Source organism: Nasonia vitripennis (genome assembly GCF_009193385.2).
Source record: "Nasonia vitripennis strain AsymCx chromosome 1 unlocalized genomic scaffold, Nvit_psr_1.1 chr1_random0008, whole genome shotgun sequence".
Lineage (NCBI taxonomy): Eukaryota > Metazoa > Arthropoda > Insecta > Hymenoptera > Pteromalidae > Nasonia > Nasonia vitripennis.
In genome coordinates this window covers 356,133-382,398 of record NW_022279595.1, presented here as the reverse complement: position 1 = coordinate 382,398, position 26,266 = coordinate 356,133, and the positions used below count along the sequence as shown (strand labels likewise).

Below are 26,266 nucleotides of genomic sequence, written 5' to 3'. Positions count from 1 at the left end.
TCGTCGTATGTGCGCGCTCTGTCTCGTCTTGTTTCCAGTTCGTCATTTGTTTCTGTTTCAAAATCGTCCTCGCTGTCCGATTCCGTATCCGCGTAATACGCATTATGTGAGTGTCTTGGTGTTGTGTGGCTGTTATATCGCATACATCCCCGGCTGGGCGAGCTGTGCATTTTTCGGATTCTGTTCGAATTTGCGGCCGCTTCGCGGTACGATGAGCGACGGATGCTATGGGGCTCATACGCGTTTCTGCGAATTTCTCGCGAGATATTCTGGCTGCGCGCGTCGTCTCTGATTTTTCTCGGCCTGTTGCGTGCAACCGTATTTTTTTTGTCTCACGCCTCTCCGATTGCCGCCTTATCGCTCCTCGCTCGTGCGACCTTTCTCGTCTGTCAGGTGTCTTTTCGTCGCGTCTCGGTGTTTTTTTTGCGTACGTCCTTCCGCGTTGTTCGGTGTTGCCTTCGCGGACCCGATATCGCCGGGTTGCCTTACCACCGAGTATTGACCCCTCTTCTTCACTATACTGCCGGATCGACTCTTTAATTATTTTTTGAAGTTGTTCCCTGAACAAGCGAAGTTCCGACGTACTCGCCTCGTTTACTATGGCTGGTTCCGCACGTACCATTCCCCCGTCTGTTTCTTTTTGCCCTAATTCGTTTGTCGGTCAAATGGGTGGGAGGCCCGCGAGTTGCGTACTATCGGTGGCCGTGGGTAAAGCGTAGTCCTGAGGCTTGGGGCCGTCAGTAATTAGATCGTTATTGCGCCACACTATATTTTTCACGCCGCACAAATTCGCGATATTTTACTGACATCTAGCATTTATCGCCAGGCGTTCGGGGGTTTCTAGTGGCTGTCCGATTGGTCCCCACGGGTTATCAACTAGCACGGACTGATCTCCAATTCCTCCAATCAACTCTCAAGATTTTTCACGTTGACCTGAGTAGATTGGGGGCCCTGCGGTAATCCCGCATATGATAATGCCGGGCTGTTTGCCCTTATGTCGATTAATTCGCGACTTTCTTCATCCGTCTGATTGGATTGTTCGGTTCTTCGCGGGACCGTGCTGCTATTTTCGAGTAGCTGTTTTTGAGCTGTGCTCCAATTTCGCGTCATTCTTGTGCGGTGTGTCTCGTCTTCTGAATCGCTTGACTCTAATACCGCGGCGCTTAACGTACGCGTTACGTTTCTTTTATAACGCGGCGGCATTTTCTGATGTATTTCAAATATCCGATGTGCCCGGCTCAATTGTTTTCGCGAATCTTGTGGATCGCTCTCTGCACCTGATGTTCTGTCCTTGCTGCCTGCGCCCAGTCGGAGCGCGCTCCTTGCCGCGCTAATTATTTTCGGGGGTGCCATAATATATTTTTTTTTGCTTTGATTTGTGGTGCGCGGACTTTACGCTGAAGCTAGCGCTCGCGAAAATATGTATGGGTATTTAAATTCGTTCCCGGAAGCCAAGCTGCGTGGATATTTAATGAGAGGGACTTACAGTAAGCTGAGCGCGGCTGCGATGACTCTGTCCATGCTGGTTGCTGGTGACGCTGCTCGCGCGTGTCGGCGGCTGGCCCGCGCCGACGACTGTGTTGCGCGTGGAGGCTGGTGCTGGCTCCGGTTGTCTGGTTGTGGCAACGGCTGCTGAACTGCTTGGCTCGTCGGCGACTGGTCCACGTCGACGGTTTTACTGCTGCTGCGTTGTCCCAGATGGACTTTGAGGACCGAAGATCGACTTTGTGGGCCCAGATGGACTTTGTGGATTTTTGAGACTTGTTTTGCAGTCGGGGCCTTCCTTGTTCAACCGGTCGACTGCTTTTTCGATGCTTTGTGTAGTCCTTTTTTTTTTTTTTTAGCTCCGACGGTTGTCGAGAGCCTCGGCGACCTCGTGAACCTTGTTGGCTGAATTCTTTGCTCTCCTTGGCTGTTGTATTCTGCAGTGGCTATCTTGGTGCCACGTTCTGCTTTCCTCTGACTTCTTTTAAAAATTCTCTGAATAATTTTCAAACGGCTGTGGTGGAAAGTTGCCGTACACTCAGCTTCTGTCTTGGCTGCTGCTGAGCCCCACGTAGGGATGCCAGATGTCACGGAATGGGTGGGTGCTCCCAGAGAGCACTTGGAGGCGCAAAAAAGAAGAAGGCAGAGGTGGAGAGCAAGCTCGTGTATTGGTCCCAAAAAGGGAGCTCTGTCCAGTTCGGAGGTCGCCGGTGATCTGCCCGCTCTGTCGTCGACGCGACTCGTCGACGGCGAGCGGTCGCGCGGCTGGAGATGCATACCTTGCATTTCTGCACGCGCGAGCTCTCAGGTGGCGGCATACCTAGCTGACGATGCACATGCATCGTCGGTGGTACTACCGGGTGTGCCGACGGAGAGCCTGGGGCTCGTCCGTGACACTAAGCAACCCGATTTTCAATCTTTATCCGACCTCGAACTTCCAAGTGTTCCAATGGCTCAAATCCGTGAAAAGCCTCTACGCTTTTTCACCCCGTGCCCTCCTTTAATTTTCAAAGAATTTTTTGCATGATAATCGTGTCGCCTTACCGAAGGAGGAAAGCGGCCCCGGACGATCCTTTACGAACGCCGTGCATGCAGCCTACGAAATGGTATCAACTATCACCATTCGTTCGGAACACTTGATCTTTTTAATTGAACGAATAGACATAATAAACAATTAAGTGAATACAATATTTATTAACATTGAAACGGTAACATTCTCCCCCTGGTGCAAAACTCAGGAGTTTTGCACTACTGTAAAACGAATTAACTTTCTACTCGGTCTTAAAAATATACCGCTGGACGTTCGTACTTCAGCGACACGTACTTGTCCGTCAGATCTAGGGAATATTCGCGTAACAACACCTTTTTTCCACTGATTCCGAGGTAAATTATTATTCCGAACTAAAACCAAATCTCCAACAATTAAGGGTGATTCATTCTCTTGTCATTTTTTTCTCGGAATCAGTGTTGCAAGGTACTCTTGCAGCCATCTGTCCCAAAATTTATCCGCCATATACTGTGCAGTCTCCCATTGTTTTCGCGAACATTCTATCTGTTTGTCGCATCTACCTAATCTGATTTCACCTGACGACGCGCCGAGCAAGAGATGATTAGGAGTTAATGCTTCTTTATCTCGTGGATCTATTGAGACATGTGTCAAAGGTCTTGAATTAATACAATGCTCTATTTCAATCAATATTGTCTGTAAAAGCTCTTCGCAATACGCTTGATCCTTAAAAACTACGTTCAAAGCATTTTTGACCGAACGAATTAATCGTTCCCAAGCGCCTCCCATATGCGATGCCGTTGGTGGATTGAATTTCCAAACTATTTGTTTTTTAGCCGCAAATTCATTGAGCTTTTTACGATCGAGATCCTTAAGGGCTTTCTATATTTCATTATTTGTTCCAATAAAATTTGTACCGTTATCGCTGTATATAACGAATGGTGTTCCCCTTCTGCCTGTAAAAAGTTTTAAAGCTAAAATCGCTGAACTTGTACTGAGCGTCTGTGCGAGTTCGATGTGTACGGCTCTAGTTGACATGCACGTAAACAATACGCCCCAGCGTTTTTCGCGTCTTCTATATCCAACTTTAACATTCAAAGGCCCGAAATAATGGATACCGCAGTGAGAAAAGGGACGCAGTCGATAGCCTAGTCGAGCTAGAGGGAGAGCTGCCATTTTTGGAGTAGATGGATTACTGCGAAACCATTTACAAATTGCGCAATTGCTTACTATGCTCCGCAATAAATGCCGTAATCCAACAATCCAATATTTTTGCCTTAATTCATTTATTACAGTCTCATGGCTACCGTGAAAACAGCTTTCGTGATAGTGTTTTACTAACAGACGCGTGATTTTATCGCTTCCCTCTAAAATTATTGGTTGAGTTGAGATTTCGCATTCTTCTAAATTTATAAGACGACTGTTGGAACATAATATACCGTCTTTGCTTAAAAAAGGGTTCAGGCCAGCAATCTTACTCTTCTTCGAAATTGGCAATGAATTTTTTAAAGCATTAATTTCAACAGAAAAGGCCACTGATTGACTCCACTCCAAACACATCTTTTCCGCTTTATCACGAATTTCAACAAGATTAATATCTAACTTTCTCATTTTATTAATTGCTTCGTAGAATCTAATAATCGGGTAAATAAGTCGTAACCATGAGGAGAATTGCGATAAATATTTTGTAAAATCAAAAAGTTTATATACTCGTTTAGTTATCGTGAAAGCGCAAAAAACGGGTTTTTCACGGCGCTCTGAATCCCCTTTGTCGAAATTAGACACTTGTTCGACAGGCCAGCTTTCTTCCGATTTTTTTAAGAATTCAGGACCGAGAAACCACCTGCTGTCTTTAGCTAAAGCGTCTGGCGCGATTCTAGTCCCATCATCAGCGGGGTTTTCGGACGACGGAATCCACCGCCATTCGGAAGTCGAAGAATTTTCGCTAATTGATTCGCTACAAAAATCTTAAATTCGCGAGGTTCTTTATTGATCCAATGTAACACGGTCTTTGAATCAGACCAAAAAACCCGACGCGAGATTTGAAAGTCATGTTCTTTCGCAATAATATTGGCGACTCTGATTGCAAGCACTGCCGCTTGTAATTCTAGACGGGGAATAGTGACAGTAGTTTCTTTCATTGGCGCGACTCGACTTTTAGCCATGATTAACGAAACATGATACGAATCGTCTTTTAAACAAATACGCCAATATGCAACAGCAGCATACGCTTTAGAGCTAGCATCGCAAAATATATGTAACTCGGCCGATTTTACTTGACAATTCTTAGATCGATAAGAGCGCGGTATGTGCAATAATTTTATTTAATCTAACTTCTGTAACCACCGTTTCCATTGATCAAATTCTGTGTCTTGTATGCACTCGTCCCAACCTATTTTTGAATTCCAAACACCCTGCAATATTAATTTGGCTTCAATGGTAAAAGGTGTCAAAAAACCAAGAGGATCAAAGATCGACATGATAATTTTTAACAAAACTCGTTTCGTTGGTTTTTTGGCTCCTGTACGTAGGTCTTGACTGATTTTTTCGATATTTATTTTAAATATTAATTCGTCCGTTGAGTTTACCCATCTTAATCCTAAAATTTCTTCGATATTGTCTTTTGTCTCAAAATTTATGGGCTGTTTATCATTGCTGTTTATGTTCGAATTGCTCAGAACAGACGCATCATTGCTTGCCCAACCGTGCATCTCCCAATTCGCATGTTTATTAATTTCGACTACTTGCTGAACCCGCGAAGACGCTTCCTCTCTTGTTTCGCAGCTTTCTAAAAAATCGTCGATATAACTATTCTCAATAATGCTCTTTGCAGCTGCAGGATATGTTGATGAACACAGAGAAGCGTTTTTATTTTTTATGAATAGCGCAGTGAACGGAGACGATTTTGCTCCAAACAATACGGAAGACATTACGTATTTGTCAGGTTCAATAGTCCTATCGCATCCTCGCCATAAAAATCTTTGAGCATCGCGGTCGGCTTCTTGTATATTAATTTTTAAGAACATGTCGCGCAAATCGTCTTTAATCGCGTAGTGAAACTAACGAAATCGCATCAACACGCCTAAAAGTGATTTTAAAAGATCAGGACCGGAAAGTAAAAGTTTATTAAAACTCACAGATGAAGTCGCGACCGCGGCATCGAAAACCAACCTTACTTTCCCCGGTTTATTAATGTTTGATACGCCGAAGTGAGGCAGGTACCAAATTCGACTCCCTGACGGTTTATTCGCACATTTTTTAGCAAAACCATTTTTGATAAGTCTTTCCATTTCACAGTAATACAATTTCGCATATTGTTCGTCACGGTCAAGTTTCTGCTCTAATAACTTAAGACGTCGAAGCGCTGTCGAACGTCCGTTTTCCAAAGCAGACCTACTTCCCAGCGATTATCTTTGTATATACTAGTTTTTTCGAGGATCTCAATCGCTCGTTTATCTTCCGTGCTTATTCGCGTTTTATTAATTATTCCCAAAGAATCGAGATTAAAATACGATCTTACTAAAATGTCGAGTTCCTCATAGTTATTTTGTAAAGAAAGGCGTTCCTCACAAATCGTTTTTCCTTCTCTCAACGTGTTAATCTGAACAGAGACTTCGTTATTTAAAAAATTACCGTGTATGCACCAACCCAAAAGGCATCTTGATACGTAAAGAGCTTTTTGAATAACACGAAATTCACGAGTAATTATTAAACTACTGTGATCTTGGCCGATCAACAAATCGGGAGCTTGATGGTAAGCGCTTACACGAATTCCCATAAGCTTTGCGCAAAGTTCGATTAATCCAGAAGGCACACATTGTTTGGGAAGCGCTAGATTATTAACGACTAAAACATTTGTTAATGAAAAATTTGAGAACGGACTAGAAACCTCAATGTCTACATTTTCGCTTGAAAACATGCTCTCAATTTCGCTTCCAACACCTTTTATAGCTATATCTATTTTCGTACTTCGCACTCCAATTTCTTTTACTATTCGTGAGTTGATTAGCGTCGCAGTCGAACCTTCATCTAAAAGAGCATACACAATTTTAAAGCTTGACGTTCCATTTATTCTAACCGGAATTAGTTTTAAAAACGTCTGCGATGCTAGTCAGCTGGTACTATTTGTTGATTGCGTGAAAGTCGAAATATCAGCAGGTTTATCAGAGCTTTGAGAAGGAGATTCTTGATCAGCCGGTTTTAACTGTTCCGTTTCATTTGAGTAATGCAAAAGTTCGTGATGACGTCGGCCACAACGTTTGCACGATGGCTGAGTGCATTTTAATCCAGAATGTCCTTCTCTTAAACAATTAAAACAGAGACGGTTTGATCTAGCTACTTTCCACCGCTGATAGTTCGGAGCTTTTTGAAAATCATGACAAAATTCAGTACTGTGATTTTTACGGCCGCAATGAGCACATCGCTGATTATTTTGTCTCGTAGGAAGCTCAGATATATTTTGATTAGTGGTACACACCGATCTTTCTCGATAAGTATTATGTAAATCTCGAGAATCCTTTGACGCGTGATCAGATTTTTTGCGATTAAACTCGTGCGATTGATCAGTTACTACACCTGCTCTAATCATCATTTCAGCTTCTTTATCTAAAAACTCAGTAATTTTTTCTAACTTTGATTTTTGATTGTCATCATGAGCAGCAAAGCGGATGTAATTACTGATCACCGAGTCAGGTAGCTTTTTTATAATTTCGTCTTCAAGCTCAGTACTGCACAAATAACCGCTATCTAACACTTTAATCGCCCCTAAAGCGCCTCGCAGATCTGAAGCGAAATTAATTAAATCGCTCTTGCTTGAGCCTATTTTTGGTAAATTTTTGATTTCTCTAATTAATTTAAGCAGTATTACTTTTTTGTTACCAAAACGCATCTCAAGCACTTTCATTATTTCTTCCGCGCTGCTACCAGATACGTAAAGCATTTTTACTGGCTTTCTAGCATCATCACGCAACGCATCATACAATCGAGCAGCGTTTTCTTTGTCATTATATGCTCCGAGTTCGGAGGAAACTTCGTAAACTTGTTTGAACCGCGACTACTCTATTGGATCTCCCGTAAATGTTGGTAAAGACTTTGATGACATTCTGTGTGCTAGTTTTGAATTTTCATTAGAACTATAAAAACTTGACTCGCGAACAGTGCTTAACGTTAATTTGATCGCTTCGGCTATTTCATTTGCGGGGTTGCTGCTTGATTGTTCTTGAATCGCTACATGATTTCGGACTAACCTTGAATTGCACTCAGTGTTGTGAAAACGATCACCGAAATCATCGCAAATCTCGCCGTACCGATCATTCTCGCTTTCATTCTCGCTTTCATTCTCACTTTCAATACCAGCATTCTCATTCAGATTTAAATTTAACGCAGATTCTTCTGAATTCTCTTGACCGTCGAGCTGCTCAGCTTGGTCGTCATCGTCGAGCTGCTCTGTTTGGAGACCATCGCCGTAGTCGTCGTTCGGGAAAGGAGAAAAATGACAGGTGGCTTGTCGTTGGCTGCTGTTGTAGGATGCGACGCGCGATCTCGCGACTCCGCGCTGGGTACGGCTGCTGAGGATGATATCGCGCTTTTGCGCGCCCGTGCTGCCGCTGCTGTCGTCGCTGGCCGAAGTGTAGCGCGTCCTTGGGCTACTCTCGTCGCAGATTGGGAAAGCGGTGCACTTTTCCGTACTTCCGCTGCTGATGAGGTTACGTGGCGTCGTCCCGACACTGATGCAGGAGGTTGCGGTGCGCCACTAAGCGCCCGCGTCACCGTCGCTGATTGAATTGACGTACGTCCTTGAGCTGCTGCTGTCGTATGTTTAGGAAGCGGAGCACGCTTCTGTGCTGCCACTGCTGTTGAAGCTGGTTGGCGCTTTTGCAACGCCGTCACAGGAGGTAAAACGCGTTTCTGGGCCGCTGCTGAAGTTGACCGGTTTTTCCCCGATGATGAATTCGAAGGCGGTGCTTCTGCGCCGTCGAGGCCGCTGAAGTTGACCGGGGCTTCCTTGACGATGAGGCCGCAGGTGGCGCACGCTTCTGTGCTACCGCTGTTGTAGAGACAGGTCGGAATTTTCCCGATGACGAAGCTAGAGACCGTTTGCGCTTCTGTTGAAGTTGGCTGTTGGACTCGAGCGCGCCCTCACGCATCCGTTGTTGCGGGTTCTGAAGGTAGGTTGTCCGTTTCTTCCGGCGAAAATCGTGGCTGAGGATTACGACGTCGTTTCTTGGACTCGGGAAATGGTAAGCAAGTTTGGGTACGTGACGTAACCTCAACTGTGGACAGAGTTTTGGCTCGCGTACGGCGGCGTACAGGCGAGGATGGTGGTAAATAAACTTCAGCATTAACTTGTAATAGATTTTATGGTGGAACTTCGACAGATAATGATGAAGTCTGCTCGTTGGCAATCGATTGACGATGAGTATTGATTATTTTCTCACCAGGAGTTCGGCGATAAGCGACTGCCATGCGTCTATCCGATGTTTGCTGCTGTACCACTGCTGCAGCTTCTGATGTCGTATATTCGTATTCACTGTCTACATGTCCCTGCTCTTCGCCAGAGTCCGCGCTAGAAGGTGGAAGAACCTCTAACGCATCCGGATCGTCCTCAGCTTCATATCGAGATAAAATCTCTGGAGCCCTTTTCTTATTGGGTGGTGCAGTTTTCTTGCTGGTTGTCGTCCTCTTGCCCATTTTTCCTTCTGCGCGTAAAAAAGGCTGTAACCTCAGGTCCCTGTTCGGGCGCCAAAATGTAGCTGGTGTTTAGAAACGCGCACAGAGGAAAACACAAATCAAGAAGGTTTTAAGTTTTTTTTATTGCACAAAATTATCTGACTACACATCTGCACTCTTCGAAAGTTCACCAAAATCTGCTCGTTACATTTTCACGCGCTCACTCAATTGTTTTTACCCAAACCTTTTCTTGTATTGCTAAGCAACCCGATTTTCAATCTTTATCCGACCTCGAACTTCCAAGTGTTCCAATGGCTCACGTCCGTGAAAAGCCTCTACGCTTTTTCACCCCGTACCCTCCTTTAATTTTCAAAGAATTTTTTGCACGATAATCGTGTTGCCTTACCGAAGGAGGAAAGCGGCCCCGGACGATCCTTCACGAACGCCGTGCACGCAGCCTACGAAATGGTATCAACTATCACCATTCGTTCAGAACACTTGATCTTTTTAAATAAACGAATAGACATAATAAACAATTAAGTGAATACAATATTTATTAACATTGAAACGGTAACAGTAGGCAGAGCAAGCTCTACACAAGTGACCCTTCGACAACGGATACCCACAGGTACTATCGTTGAACAATACTTCCGTAAGGCCCGTTACCTAGCCTTTTTGGCTTCTCCTCTAAAGTTTGAATCCACCAAGGTGATTAGGGGTTCAGGATCAAACTCGTCTTCTTCATTCTGCATCGTCCAGCTATCTGCTTTCTGCAGCATCGTCCAGTCGTCTACTTCGAGCAGCATCAATCGATCATCCTCTGGACAGACTCAACCCCGACACCTACGTTCCTCTGCATCGGGTGAGGGAGTCTAGGCTCAACTCAGTTACCTACGTTCCTCAGAATCGGTCTAAGGAGCATAAGAGGTACTTAAGCTAGCTTAACTCTAGCTCGGATGTTCCTCTGCATCGGTCCGAGGAGCGTTTCGTGTCTACAACTTTGTGGCCTGTGTCCAGAAACAGTTTTACTCAGCTGTTTCGCCTTATCCTTCCCTTCTATTCTTTTCGTAATTTCTAACCTTCTCGAGAACGGTCCTTATGTAGTTGTTTACTGCGCACCAGCCATCCTTCGACGCTAGCATAGCTGTCATCATTGACTCAAGGGTCACCCTAGTCTGAAGGTAACACTTAAGTTCTTCTCGTTCCATTTCATATCGCGAACAGTCACAGAAGACATGCTTCGCATCTTAATTTGCTTCGCATCGCCCCTTTTCACTGGAGTCCCATCGAATTTGCCACTCAGCTAGGGTTAGTTCCTTCGCGGATTTCTAAACTTCCTTTGGAGTATTGTCACTACACCGGCTTTCTTCGTATGTATTCTTACGTTCTGTTGCTAGAAGGTCAATAGGCGTCATACTTTAGATAACACACACTGCATCTTCTGATACTGTTCGGTAGACAGAAGCGGCTAGCAATGTACTTCTCCTATAAACTGTTGACACCTTTCGTGCAAAGGACTTCACCAACATAGGGTCCGCCCATATTATGGCACTGTATAACATAATTGATGTAGTTACACGGACTAGGAGTAACCTTCGACCCTACGTTGGTCCACCCACATTTGGCATTAGTCGCGATAGTGCAGCACCGACTTTTGCTGCCTTATTGCTCACACTCTAGAGATGCTTCTTAAGCGTTAGTCTGGCGTCCATGGTGATTCTCAGGTACTTAACTGTCGGTTAAGGGTCTATTTTGTGTCCATCCACTGTCAGTGTTTTTATCTCAAGCAATTTCAAGTCCAATCTGCTTTAGCCAATCGTAGATTATACCTACTGTCTCGTTAGCGATTTCCGTCACCTCCTCCTTTTGCTTTGCTACTACCACTGCTGCAATGTCATCTACAAATCCTACAACCGTTACCCCTTCGGGTAGCTATAGCCTAAGTACTCTATCGTACATAATGTTCCACAATAATGGGCCAAGCACTGACCCTGTGGGACCCCTCCGGTTACTTGATCGGTTTTCGTGCCGCTTTCTGTGTCATACAAAAGGGTTCTGTCTTTTAGGTAGTCAGACATAATCCTTCTTATATATGCGGGTACCACTTTTTCCGTAGTGCCTCGTATATTTTGCCCCAGCTGGCTGAGTTAAATGCATTTTTAACATCCAGTGAATTAAGAACTTCTTTACAAAGCTGTTGAGATGAGTAATTTCTATGCTACATCAGACTAGCCTGGACAGAGTATATAAGCAGGCATGAGCGCGGAACTATAGTAAGTATGAGAGTCGAGCGCGCGGCAGCGCGATAGCTATAGGTATAGTACGAGCTGTACACTCGAATTATAGTAGAGAAGCAGCTCGATCGCAGAGCGTAAAATGGCACCGTAGAGAGCGAGAACACATGTTGTGTGCATACGTCGATAACTATGTAATCCTTAATTCTGTTACGTTTTTTCTATTCTATTATTTTCTTAATATTCTTAAACAATTACAGATTATGGATTAGAATAATCCGACTAAGTGATATGGAAGTATATTTTCTTTTAACCCGGACCTCACATTTCTTAAGAAAAACACATGCTCCTCGGCCATTACTACTCTCGCTTAATAATGTAAACAAGCTGCTGCCTGCTGATGTTCAACGGCTGATGTTTAGCTAAGGCACGTGCTGCGCCCATCTCCACTGAGGAAGACCTTAAACGTTTTTTATCAACCCTGAAGATCCCAAGAGAACGATCAACTTGATAGCTCCGCATTCACCAGCCAAACATCATCAACTACAACACTGCAGTCTCATACCATCTACACCACCACGATAAGCATCGACCGCCACATCTTTATCTGATTCCAAGGTAAATTTGTCATGGGGTCTTAAGGTCTGCCATTTTAATGTGAACTCTCTTACGGATCACATTGAGATGGTACGCCTCTTCTTGTCTACTCGTCCCCTCTATCACGTAGTAGCTGTAACTGAGACCTGGCTTGATGGAAAGACAATATCCACCCCTTCAATGGATAATTATACATTATACAGACGTGACAGAAACAGAAACGGTAGAGGTGTGGCCCTTTACATCCATTACTCATTGATCGCTAGCGTAATATTATCATCTGACGGTGTCTGGTTGGGCAAGCCGGGTAAATCAGAGTACCTCTTCTGTGAGGTCTCTGCAAAGGGAATGTTTCCTATTTTCGTGGGTGTTGTGTATCGTCCCCCACACTCTCCTTTTTTTCCAAGAGAGCAATTTCATTGAACAGCTATTGTTACGTCATAGGTTAAATAAGAAAATAATAAAAATTTAAATAAAATAAAATGACTCAGCTGCGTGACAAACAAAAATTATATTTTCCGTAGAGCTTAAGAGCAGACAAGCGTCTGGGCAGCGCAATTAGGCTGTCTGAAGAAATAATCATTAAGAGCGCGCGCAGGTACAGCGATTGGGATCGGTATACGGTGGGCAGCAGCCCTAACGTAGAATTTGTGTGCAGCCAGGAAAAACCCAAGCGCATGGAGAAATTGCGAGCGACAATGTAGCGCCTCAAACTTTATTTGTGCTGCGTCGCAGAATACGAAGCCGAGCAAAGCAAATTTAGAATTTGTAGAGTAAAATATTTTTAATAAATAAAATAGAAAATTGAATTCATATGAAGTATGGACATTTGAAAAGTATTAAGTTGCAACTGAGCATATTTTATTTATTTCAAAGATGTATTTGTGGCGGAGAACAAAATTTATACTCGCACAGGTTTTACGATATGTTTTTAGTTAAATAGATAGTTTATAAAAAACTAGTTAGAAATAGCAGCTAGGTTATAGTAATAATATTAAGTTTAAATAGTAATAGAATATTATAATAAAGATTTGAAATTTAAAAATATTAAGTTATAATAAATTTGAAATGATTGCAATAGTAAATTAAAATCATAGTTGATAATTGTTGTTATATATAAGCAAAAATGTAAAGTTTACAAATTATTATAAAATAACAAATAGAAAAGTTTAAAATGGTACAGGGAGGGCAATCTCGCGGGACATCAGCAAGGTTAGGAAAATAGCGTGGGTGGGACCGAAAGTGGAGCGGAAGAAGATCGGAAGAGGCGGTAGCCAAGCGGAAAGCAGCGATGCTATAGGTCAATGGTCGATATAGAGGGCGCAGATGTGGATTCAAAGGGATGGGTCTATGGAAAAGATGCGACGCGGGGGCGAAGGGAAGAAAAGCGTGTGGAAAAAAGTTCAGTCTGTATGAGTCTCGTCGAGGAGTTCAGCCGAGGTGGCTGCTTCCAAGCATAATTCTAAGTTTTAAATTTTGTATTTTTTTTCAAGCCGCGGTGGCTGAAGTGTGGACAACAATTTTCAAAGATTTTAAAATATACATTACTAAAACATACTTGTTGTGAAGTTTCATTTAATTATTTTTCGGACATATATCAATCACTAAAAACTTTATTATTCATAAAAAAAAAAAAAAGAAGGAAAGAGTTTACAATCCAGTAAACTCTGAATTTGCTGCAATCTTCTAAAAGAAAAGTAAGTGAAAATTGTATAAGTTAATTAATAAATATTTTAAGGTTTGGGAATTTTTAAAGTGAGCAGGCTTCGAACGCTGCCACTTATTTTACAAATATATCTTGGGAGAACTTGTCGAGTTACCTGGAGGGTTGACTGGACTTGGCTTGTAGGAGTCCTTTTGACCTACAGTTCAACGAGACCTGTTCATTAGTTTGAGAAGGGTTTTGAATAAATTCACGCGGAATATTAAAATAAATAAGGGAGCTGACTCCAAATGGAGGGTATTGCATTGTGCGCCGACGTTCAGACGTAACACTATCCACGCACATGCACAACTACTCCACGAAGGTCATCATGGGAGATTTCAACGCTGATCAACTTTCCTCGTCCGAAGATGCCAAATTCATCAAGGCATTCATCGAGGAAAACTCTCTTCTGTCGGTCCCTTACGGCGCTACGCACCATAAACAGGACTCTGATACCTTGCTTGACCTCTGTCTAATAGATGAACAGGATCGCCTGCTATCGCACTGGAAGACGGATACCCCCTTCATCAACGAACATGACCGTATCACGGTAACTCTCGACGTACAGATTTTACGCAACGCTTCCAAAACATACTCCTACCGAAATTACAAAGGGATCTGTTGTGAGAAGCTAAGGAATTTTCTTAGCACATGTGACTGGTCATCTCTCGCCGCCTCTTCATTTGACGATTGCATTGCCATTTAAAACGCTAATCGTACAAACACCATGAATCATCTCGCTCCACTACGTACCGTGACTCCTGGACCGAAGCGTCACCCGTGGTTCACCACAGCTCTTCGTGACCTTGTGACTGAACGGAAAAGACTATGCAGGCGGTTCCGCTGAACTCGTCTACCCTGGAGTCTATATTTTTATAGACTCGCTAGGGACGATGCTCACAAACAGGTCGAGCAGGCTAGGCTGAATTATTATCATTCATGCCTGTCAACCCTGACCGACATCGGTGAGATATGAACAGAGCTAATGAATCTCGGAATTACCACCAAAAGGGAAAGCTTTTCTACGGACCCTTAAAAGTCTTGAAAACCCCGAACGTTTTAACTTCAGGGTGATAACGGAATCAGACATGTTGGCTGCAGTATCCCACTTGGACTCCTAGGCCAGGGGCAGCAATAGCATCCCAAGGCATTGCCAGTACTCGCTCCCTTACTTTATTGTATATTCAACCTGTCTTTGAGCAAGTCACGCTTCCCCGCTTTTAGACTTTGTGATTCTATGCGGTAGTTGTATATGTATTGAAACGGTCCGCGTAGTAGCAAGGTTAGTACGCGACCGCAAGAGATTCGTGACCCGATATTAGTAATTAGGAGATACATACTCGAAGAATGATTGTGACTTAGATCCACTCGCCTCTGTCCGTTAAGTGGACACAAGCCTTCCCTATCTTCTTAAGTGGAAGAGCAACTAGAGGAAAGTTGCTCGTGTGTTGCAGGAGATGAGTAGGGGATATCCACTACGCATGCTGTACACACTTAGGTTAATCACGCAGCTTCAGACTGATATGTGAGTTACTACTATTTCACTATGAGCCTGTAATCAGATCGCTCCACCTAAGAATAGGGGATGGGGTCGTCGTCAAGCTCGAGCGGTGAGAGCTCGTGCAGTTGAAGACGAGCTCATAGATTTTCCGTGGATGGCGGTGTCGATCTCGCTCTTTTAGCGCCTAATTATTAGACACGCTAATTTTGTCGAGAGGTACACTAGCGGTAGCGCGAAGGTTCTTTAATAAACGCACGATCATGCACAATCACGCACAATCGCGCAAAATAGACAGATTCGCGAAAGTTTGTGCGCACCAAGCAGCTCCAAAACACTACTGTTTTAGGCTATGTTTATGTTTACACAAGGTCGGACGTACTCTGGTGTACCTCTGTTCTCTCAAACAAACACTGATGCACGTTTGTAAACCTTGCAAGAAAAACTAGAAAGACAACTAGACAATTTGTAGTTTGAAAAATCTAGTCCTCTCAATCTTCTACTATTAGAGTCGCACATAATTAATATGTTCTGGAAACATTCGCGGCGTAGTATATTGCAAAGTATACTGCACTGACTGCTCAAGATAACGTTATTGTATTATCATGACATATCTTGCATTGTTGTATTTAAAAAGATGAAAATAGCACATGACCACAATTTTAAGAAATTATCGCGAATTAATTTTTGATCATAATTATTTTGCTAAAAGAGACATTTTTGAAGCAAAATATTATGAACATTAGAAAGTTCTCATTAAAATCTTTAGGATACATTACTCAAACATAAGCATCTAAGACATATCAGACAAGAAATCATTGGAGATAATAAAACGCATTTAGGTTATATAGCAAATTCAAAGTATAGTAGGGTCGCGCTGCTCCCCGACGGCACAGTGTATAAAAACTTATACTCGCTATCGAGGAGCTACGGCACCTCTTGATATTCTGGAATATTTACGTATTTTATGGATTTTACGAAATCATCGACTTTATTTAATTGAAACCATGCTGTTAGTCGTGTTTGATATTTTCTATTGCAATTTTAATTTTATTTACTTCAAATATTTTATATTCCTTGTTTTTATCATGTACAGGTATATTTTCTACTAAATGACTTCTATAACAAATTGAATAATTTTGTAATTGCCAAGCTGCTTCCATTGGACTTAAATATCTACCATCAACATAATTTTTAATTTCATCAACCTTATCATTATTATTACAATTATTATCTTTTTGAATTGTAACGAATGCTCTGTCACTACTTTATGGATATATTTAAAGATGTATTTTATGCTTTGTATCGAAGCACAATATTCAACATTCATATGGCATTTATATTTCATTAATAAAAAATTATTATATGGTACAACCATTGAATAATCGACTGGAATTTTCTCATTATATCGAGTTTTATAAACATGATTATCAGAAGTATTATATATTCTTTTATATAGTGGATAACCATTTTGCTTCCTTCTAGAGGAAGCTTTGTAATAGTAAAATTTTAAGTTTCGTCAAAACTTCTAGAAAATACTTTTGAATGTGTTAGAAGTTCAAATCAAGTGTTTTTAGAAAATGTTCGTATGGATGTGTGTGTATGCGTGTATACCATAATATTTCTGGAACTACTCTGTCAATATCTATACAATTTGACATGAATATCAATTTTTGGAAACATTTCGGGAAAAGCAGTAATTTTTTTTTTTCTCAACTATTTTTCTTTCTGTGACCATTTTTTGATTTTTGAAAAACACTATTTTGCCTTTATTTTAATCATCCCATCGTTAAAAACAATTTAGCTATAATGCATTTGAAAGAGAATAAAATTACCTACTTTTCCTCGGTTTGTCCTCGCGATCGACCGCTCTGTTCGACACATAAAATGAAAACAGTGATTATTTTTTAAAAAATGTGTATCTCTGAAACTAAACATCATAACCTCACGAAAAAAATCATGTTTATGGGTCACGTGACAACCTATATTCTACTAAAATTTTAAGTGATTTGAACACATTTTTTCAGTAATAAATCGAAAACTGAACAAAATGAGTTTTTTTGTCCCTAGATTACGGACGAAAGAGGTCTTATTGCACTTGAGATTTTGGGAAAAGGTAGATATTTTATTTTTACTAAGTTTATTGCGCAGCTTTCAAAACCTTATGATTCTTAAAATATCAAGATTTCAATTTTTTTTTTAATTTTTGGATTCCTTATATCTCTAGAACAATGTAGTCAAATGCTTCAAAATTTTATTTGGCGATTAACCATGAAAAAAAAAGCTATCTGCTATGAAAATTTTAGACGATTTCGTTGATCGGTTCTCATGTAAAGAGCTCATTCGTTGGAATGTGGGTTATTGAAATTAAATCATACCTTTAAGCGCGGTTTTGCTGGCATTTAAGAAAAATGCATTCGTAAAAATTTAAAAAGCATATCAGAGCACTTCACCACAAAATTACAATCTGAATTTATTTTAGACGCATGATATACAATTTTAGTATCAGCCTCTTCACGCGAAGGACAAAAAAAATCGGGATTCACCGTTCGAACAACATTACCATTAACGACGCTGTACGAGTAACAATGTAATTAATTTAATACAATAGTTTTATTTCCTATAAAAGGGGTTACATCATTACTTTGCCAGTGTGAAATTAGGAAAAGGACAAGAGCTTCTTTAAACTTGTCATTCCTAAGTTCTTTGGCAAAATCATGTGTCCTAGCTTGTTCCGGACCAGAGATAACGTAGTCATAGTTACTATCGATACCTCCCCTCAACGAACGTTCATAATCTTTGATAGACGGCGACCAGTAGCGATCAAAAACTATATGAATAGATGAAGCATTATAACTCGTAAGAATTTGTAAATTTTTTTTTTAAATGTTGCCGAACAATTGCGGCACATCTTTTATACAATGAATTAAAAAAAAAAACCATCAACAATTATAACATCGATGTGGGTCGGTAAAGCACTGTCATTTCGCAGAATTTTCATCATAGCCGATTTATCGGTTTTACAAATCGTGCCATCCAAATGACATAATGAAGTAGGCATCAGAGTCATCGGGTATGAAAACATTTTTTCTATATCTGTCGCCTCTTCCATCGAAATCCCTAACATTCGACGGAATAAATCGGGTTGCATACGAACTTCCTGTACTTTATGGTTGATTGTTACTTTTTGTCTTTTATTACAAATTGTGAAATTAATTATTTTGTTCTGTTTTATAACAGATTCAAATCTTTGTTCATTTTCTGAGCACTCGGAAATAAATGTGTCTCGTAGTTCCTGTCCTTTTTTTTTCAACATTTAGAAGAAAATCAGCCACAGCTTCAGACGCGCAGCGACCACTTTTTATATTGTATAATAAATCATTGTTCATTTCATCGCAATCGAAAGGATTCATATTTTTCTTTAGTACATTGATAAATTTAAGTAAACAAGCAGAATATTTCTTGATTTGATGATTTTCCAAATGAGATGTCGCGTCTTTTTTTTTAATCCACAAAGGTCAAACACATACAAAATTATTGTCGATCTTATGCCATGACTCCTTGCCCATCGCTGTCGAGCACTTATCGAATTAGTAAAGTGCGTTATGCCCGTCAATCTTCTCGCTGCATCGGCATTTACGGTTTGCTCTAAAGTTAAATCTACGGGCGCGCGCGAGAAAGAATTAAAAGTTCTCTTTATCCCAAACATCCCTTTTTTGAACTCTTCGGCAAGTTGTGGATGCTTTTGTTCAATTGTCAATAAATCATCATGATACTTTAAGAGCCATCTTGCATAATTATTTTGATTAAACATAAAAAACAAATTGCTTAACTTAGGAATTATAAATTTGTACAGATCAAAATCTCCTACACAAATGCTTCTAGTAAACATTAAATAATAATTAACAAATTCAATGGACATAACATAATACTGTGCTATTTTTCCATAAATTCCCTTTAGTGTGTCTTGCTTGAATTTTGAATAATTTTTAATTAGTGCTAAAAGCTCTTTATCGGCCAATTCATCGCTAGATAATTTTTCTGACTGCATTTTTATTAAAGAATCTATTACATGTTGGGAAATAGTTATCTGATAGGTTTTCATGAACTTTTCAATATGTAAAACTTGTAAAGCTAAGGAAGCCAATGGATGTAATCTTTAGCATCGATTGAAATGCTTGCCGCTTATAAAACCGTTTACCGAGCCACTAGCTAACAAATTGCTCTCGACCATCATATGAGTTAATCCGCACTCGTCGATGAATTTCCCTAAAGCCTTAAAATAGGCCATCATTACGTAAAAAGCGCCCATATGTATAAAAAGATCATCAAACTTCGGTTTTTCTATCGATTGAATTTGATAAGCGACTTTTGTAATCGCTAAATCATACGTTACTTGCATGTAAGTCTGCTGACATTCTCTGGCAATCTGTTGAGCTTGTCTCATTGTTTCGTATACGACAGTGGGGCTCGTCGGAGATGCATTGATTGGCGTAAGATAAGAAATTTTTTGCTTTACACTGTTATCTTCGGTAATTTTATGATTATACCCAACCCACATTGGAGTATTCGATACTTTACAGTAATGCGATAAAACCCACGCAAAATCTAATTGTTTATAAAAATTATATTTACTAGCTGATACTACACGTAAACCACTATCAATTTTTGTTGTACTTTTGTAATTCGGGCACAATAGGATCTAAGCTTCTCCTTCTCTTTGCAGTTGATTGATACTCTAAACTGTTATTACTATCCTGACTTTCATTCAGCGCAGAGCAATCGATTTCGCTAATATTTTGATAAAAAATACCGACCGTATCGTGCAACGTAGTTTCAACAAACCGATCAAAATTGTCAAACGCAACGTCTGTACAATAATTTGGAGCGAGTATAGCATCCTCAGGAGAAACGTTGAATGCATTACATGCTGAAGACGTAGCTTCTGTCTCAAGCTCCTCAACAACATTGTAACTGCAGCAATGTCCAAACTTATTAAGAAGATCGACGACTTTTCGACTACTTGTTAAACTTTTTAGCGTCATTCCTAGAGTAATGTGTTTCGAGGTTTTCATTCTTCCGTGATGAACTGCATAAATTATGTCTTGGGAAATGGAATTTACCAGGCGCGCGCAATCAGAACTTTTTTGCGTCCTCGAATCAATGCCGCATAGAAAGTTTCGCATAAATTCCTCGAGATCTTTCGGAACTTCACATTCCCCTTTTATAATATCGCTGACTTGCAAAGTTGTTGGGAGTGATTTTTTCGACATTAATAAAACCTTCTTTCTTAACATCATAGCAGCATGAGTTAGAAATTCAAAATCATGTTGAGCAAAATTTATGTCATTAATAACGCAGCCATCTTTAGGAGCAATTGCCTTTTTTTTGTTAATTGTAAGGACTTGAATTTGCCCGTGAAATGATTTTTCTAACTTCTCTAGAAGATGTTAAGAAGTGTATTTAACGTCAAAAGATTTAAATTCTTTGACATAAAATTTCTCAAGAATTTCATTATAACAATCTGTGAGAAATTGCAATAAATGACATTCTTTGTTGTTTATAATGTTTTTCTCAACAAACCCGCAAATATCCGCGTATGTCAATTCATGAAACTTTTTTCTTTTGTGCCATTCAGTATCACTTACTGGTTTGAACACATTTTTTTTTAGATATGTCGTTTTGCATGGGTTATGATAATAAATATTCCCATTTACACCTACAGCTTCTAATTTTTGTTCGATGTCTCGATCCTCACAAGCATTCGCTACAGCCATTATATCGTTTCGCAATTTTTCGACCACCGCTGAGTGAAGAGGTACCGCACGATAATTAAATACTTTACGGTGTTTATTGCAACAAAAAAAAACCAAATTCTTTCATCACTTTCCTCATCGTTTACGCTACATTCGCCACTCGCTTCCTCGTAGACACCTGGTCCCGGCTTGCCACTTGCTTTATCCTCTTCAAGGTCAACTGACATGGACGTCGATTGCGTTGATTCGCGTCCTTCTACAATATTGCCGCTTTCTGAAAATGTATAATTTTTACGTATCGTGATAGTTGATTTTTTACACTGTATAAACTCTACACAAAAATAACTCTACACCCTACACAAAATAGCTCTACACACACATATTTGCTACGCATAATCAAAAACGCGTGTAGGCTATATGTGTATAGTAAATAAATCTGTGTAGAATTTTTTCGTGTAGCAAATATGTGTGTAGAATTATTTTGTGTGGGGTGTAGAGTTAGTACAGTGTCGATTTTATTTATTAGAAAATTGTTTAGACATACTATAAAGTGTTACTGTGAATATTTAAATTACCTGAGGTACTTGCAAACGATGTCGACGCTGCATCAACTACAGTGGGATTAGCATTTTCTTCGGTTAATTTGTTTTGAAGTTGTTCGTATTTTTCAATATATTTTTTCGGGATTGCCAAGAAATTTTTGCGGCAACCGGAGTGATATCCATGAACATCGTCCTCAGTCAGGAAAAACGACGTCGTTGTATTTCATATTTAATGCAGCACGAATACGAAGGATATCACGGCACTGTTTTAAATTGTCGTCGGTAAATTTAATTATTCTACCGAAAACAGCTTCACACTTAAACACACAAGATAGCTTTGAACTCATTTTGTCGTTTACAAATACAGTCACAGAACGAAAATGAAAAATTGAACTCTAGCCATGCTGTAGGCTCCGAGTTACAAGCCGAACTGCCGTCTCGGTCCTCTTTTCAAATTGAAAACGGTCATTTCCGAGCGAAAAATCGAAAGAGAGAAAGAGAGAGAGAGAGAGAGAGAGAGAGAGAGAGAGAGAGAGAGAGAGAGGTGAAGAGAAACCCAAAAGAACGAGCAGATGTTCGCAAGAGCTCGTAAATACTGTACAGCGACCCTCGGTTTATATACCTGAAACGCAGGTCAACGGCCAAACGACATTCAGAGCTGAGATCCATCTCTCTTCTAATATAGCCCCCTCATAAAACTTTCTCTTCCTCTATTTCATAGTTTTCGAACTTGAAAATTTATTTTTCACTTATATTTCAACATTTTAATATGCTTGTATTAAAGATATAACAATCACTCAAAATGTTGCTAAGTGTAACGATAAGTATAGTTAATTAAATTTATGAATTCTTCTCAATTGACTTCTGACATTTTAATGATAGTTCCTTCAACCCTCTACGAATATTCATATTAATTGTCAGAAGTGCTCTAAAACATGTGCGATGTGAAAATGAAGAGAAAAGCGATCGGTCCGCTGGGCGCTGCGCCGCGCGCCGAAAGACGCTCTTGGACTTTACCCCCGAATTTCTCGTGATCTCTTCCACTTTGGCTTCTGACACTTTGCACGCACTTTATTCTATACTTCAACAATACAAATGCAAATTGTCAGAAGTTTTCCTTAACATGTAAATTTCCCGACATTTTTCGCAACTTTAGCAGCTTCTGACAACCCTTTAGCTTCCACTTGCTCTTCTGACAATTTTTCCCTGCTATTTCTCATTCTCCTCGACACCTGTGCAAATTTTCAGCCTTGCCAATCGTCAGTTTTTTTTGTCGGAAAATTTACAAGTTTGATCGTGCACCCACGCATATAGCTTCCAGTGCGCCTTCTGACGGTCGGGCTTTCGCTTTGCCGGTAACAATCGAACCTTTTCCAGGTAAAATTTTGCTTGCACCGAGGCATGTTGCTCGCCATGTAGCCAGCTCTCCGTCTATAGGTAGTAGGGAAAACTTGGCGGGAGAACCGCCAGGGCCTAGTCACCGGCGATCGAACGCGATAGAGGAAAAGGCCAGAGACGCCAGGGCAGGAGGGACTGCCACGGACCAGCCAACAGCCCACATCATCTGCGGGAGAGGACGAGGAAGAAAGACCGGCCGCGGGAAGCCAGCTCGCCTGGGGGCTAGCAAGGTTTCTTGGCGTCGCAGGGAAGGCACTCTACAGGCGACGACCTACGCGCGGTTAGTGGCTCTATTTCGAGGAAAAGAGAGAGAAGAAAAGTAGACGCGGCATCGAGAGTGGTTGTGTGTGTGTGTGTGTGTGTGTGTGTGAGAGAGAGAGAGAGAGAGAGAGAGAGAGAGAGAGAGAGAGAGAGAGAGATTAGATTAGATTAGATAATATTTTATTTGCTGTACAATTTGTTGTACAATATACAATTGTATAGTTATAGTTTAGTAGCTTCATTATTATAAAGATTTGTGTGTAGGTGTGCTTGCGGGTGTGTGTGTGTGTATATGATTGAGGTGTGATAAATGAGTGAAAGATTATACAGTAAAGGTGATTATGAGGGTTATTATGTATTTTTGAGGCTGAAAAAATAGTTTTTAGCCTCGCATTTGAAATGACTGATAGGCATGGTGTCGCGTAGTTGTGAGGGTAATGAGTTCCACAGGTATGCGGCGCTTATGTGGAATGAATTCCTCAGCGTGGGTATGTCTAGTGGTATCACGTCACCCCTTACAGGACGGAGTGCGATGTGAAAGTCGAAGTAGGCGATTAAGTAGGATGGTTTGCCAGTATTAAATAGCTTTCTTAAGAAGCAGGCCTCAAAGTACTTCCTATGTCTGGCGGTGTGAGCCATTGCAACTCGCGTCTGTAAGGTGTGATGTGCTCATCCCTCCTTAGACCATAGATATAACATATACCTGTGTTCACCAGTCTTAGTAGTTTAGTGTCAAGTTGAAGTAAACCAGTGAGCAGTAATCTATTTATTTATTTATTTAGAATTCCAGAAAATACATAATTTACATAGTGTTACATAAATTACATATAAAATTCGCAGGCTGTCATAATGCAGCAATTATTAATACAATAATCCATCATAACGCCGCGATCCTGCAGAGGAAAACAATGTTCCCTGTTCGCAGGTCCGGATTAACAAAAATAACAAGATAGTAAGAAAATGCTGGTTAGCTTAGCTGTATACACTACAGCCAAAAACCTCCAGCCATACTAACTACCATACTCTACTTCAAAACATTCACTCTGTATGACCGTACTTTCCATGTCGGACTTCCAGACAATGGTTACACTATCATACTTACTCATTCACACTCAAATTGGGTATAAAGGTCTATTTGTCTCCTATGCCCAATTTTTTAACAAGAATATAATCATTGGAAAAGAAACATACAAATTTTATATAGTCTATCTATTTTACTTAAGAAAAATAATTTATATTATTTATTATTTACATTTACTAAAAATTTACTTAAGTTTTACGTTATTGATTCTATATGTTGTACTCTTAACTTAATGTTACTTACACTTCTTTTTTCGATAGATTATATTGCACGATTTGAGATTCTATATTTTGTATTGTCTTAATTTTTTTTTTGTATATCTATAATTTAATAATTTAAAATCATTGCACTTTAGTTTCACCATCTCCTTACCAACATTTGTCTTGCTGTCATAAATCTATCTGTTGTTGCGTTTTTTCTCTTATGTAAGACATCCTTTCTGTTGTGCTGAGCCTTGCAGGGCACGTAAGCCCAACGGCACAGGTTTCTCGGTAGTGTGGAAACATCTCATTATGCTGATTTGATGAATCACATTTACAGTCTGATGTAGAAACTATATCATCTATTATTACTATATCTTTATAAGGCGATTGGTGCTTGAGTGAGGAGACTGAATTTATGAAAACCTGTTTACCTCTTATACCTCTATCAAAGTAGAAAAATGCCTTGTTAGATCCTAGATAGTTGATATCGCCATAAGTCATTCTGTGTTTAGCTGATTCTGTGATCTTCTGTCCTGGTGCAGATGTCGCTTCCTTTTTCCTAGCTTTATTGCTGTTTTCTTCGGCCATTTCGTCAATCCTGGTGAAGACTGTTTCTATTGGTTTATATTTTTCAATGCTTGAGTCTTTTTTGACTTCCAATTCATTGGCTGTTGCTTTGACGAATTTTATGAATTTGATATTTGTTTTTTCATCTTTAGTTTTATAGGCCCATTCATTTATTATTTCATTTGTTAGATTGTCTAGACGGTCGTTAATATTTGTGTATGCATTTATCATTTTGTTGTAATTGTAGTTGGAAATCCGTTGATGTTTGCCATTATTATATAATTTACATTTGCCCTTCGTGCAAATGTTAGTTCTGACATTTAATATTAATTTAGTAGTCAGTACTGGGCCATCTCCGGATTCTTGTTTGGATCTCGATAAAAGCAATAATTTTAATTGCATGCAATCTATTGTTGTAGCGGTGTCTACCTCATTCATTTTTCCTCAGCCAGTCTTGTATCTTTTTATATTAATTTTCCTTCTTAGGTCTAAAGTTTTCAGTTCATTTGGCAATTTATTAACCCATTAAAGCCCATGCTAAGACTGGTTGAGATAGCGACAAACAAACTGTGCTATCCTTTGCATAAGTGAAAAATAAAATATACGTATTTTTTCTTATGTCATTTGCAATTGTTTATAACAAATTATTTAAACCAATTACAAAAAAATTCATAATTTTCAAAATCTGAATGCGGGAATCGATTCTGGAGGTAAAATCGAGACGAAAACCTATATAACACTTTTTTGTCAGAGTTCAATTTGTTATCTTTATGTAGAAATAAACTATTGACAAATAAGTGTTTTCATTCTCTTGCATGGTATGTGGAATCATATCAGCATTTTTTACTGATAAATTTTGAGATCTTATACTGTAATTGGATAAGTTTATTTCATTTCGCAAATCCTTCCGTGTTAGAGATCACGTTTGAGTGGCGGGCTAACGGTTGAAAACATTCATACATTGGATCTATTCTTTGAAATAATAATTTCGGAAAACTTTTAGATTTTATTTTGTTCTACATTGGTAACGTCACTGATAATGCCGAGATGGAGAATTAGAGATCTACCAGATTTAGTTGAAGATTCTGATTTAGTTGAAGGTTCCAAAGATGTTGTTCAAGATGTTTGTGAATATTATATTGACAAGTTATCTTCCAAACGTCCCCCCAAACGACAGAAACAGAGTGAACCTTCATCCCAAGAACACGTGATGAAACATGGGAAGTCTTAGGAAATGTGGAATTTCAACATGTCGGACAAGAAC

At 40.1% G+C, this 26,266-nt stretch overlaps 2 protein-coding genes across 3 annotated transcripts in view; both read right to left on the bottom strand.

The window, feature by feature from the left end:
* The window catches only part of LOC100680122, a 138,405-nt gene that overhangs the window by 84,581 nt on the left and 27,558 nt on the right, over positions 1 to 26,266 (bottom strand). The gene's annotated exons all lie outside the window — the stretch shown is intronic.
* Positions 24,507 to 25,475, bottom strand: LOC116417770. Its single transcript, XM_031932780.1, has 2 exons — positions 24,867 to 25,475; positions 24,507 to 24,773 (listed from the first exon to the last, which is right to left on the bottom strand). Exons 1-2 carry the CDS (start codon positions 25,438 to 25,440, stop codon positions 24,622 to 24,624), a joined length of 726 nt encoding a protein of 241 aa, XP_031788640.1. The 5' UTR covers positions 25,441 to 25,475; the 3' UTR covers positions 24,507 to 24,621.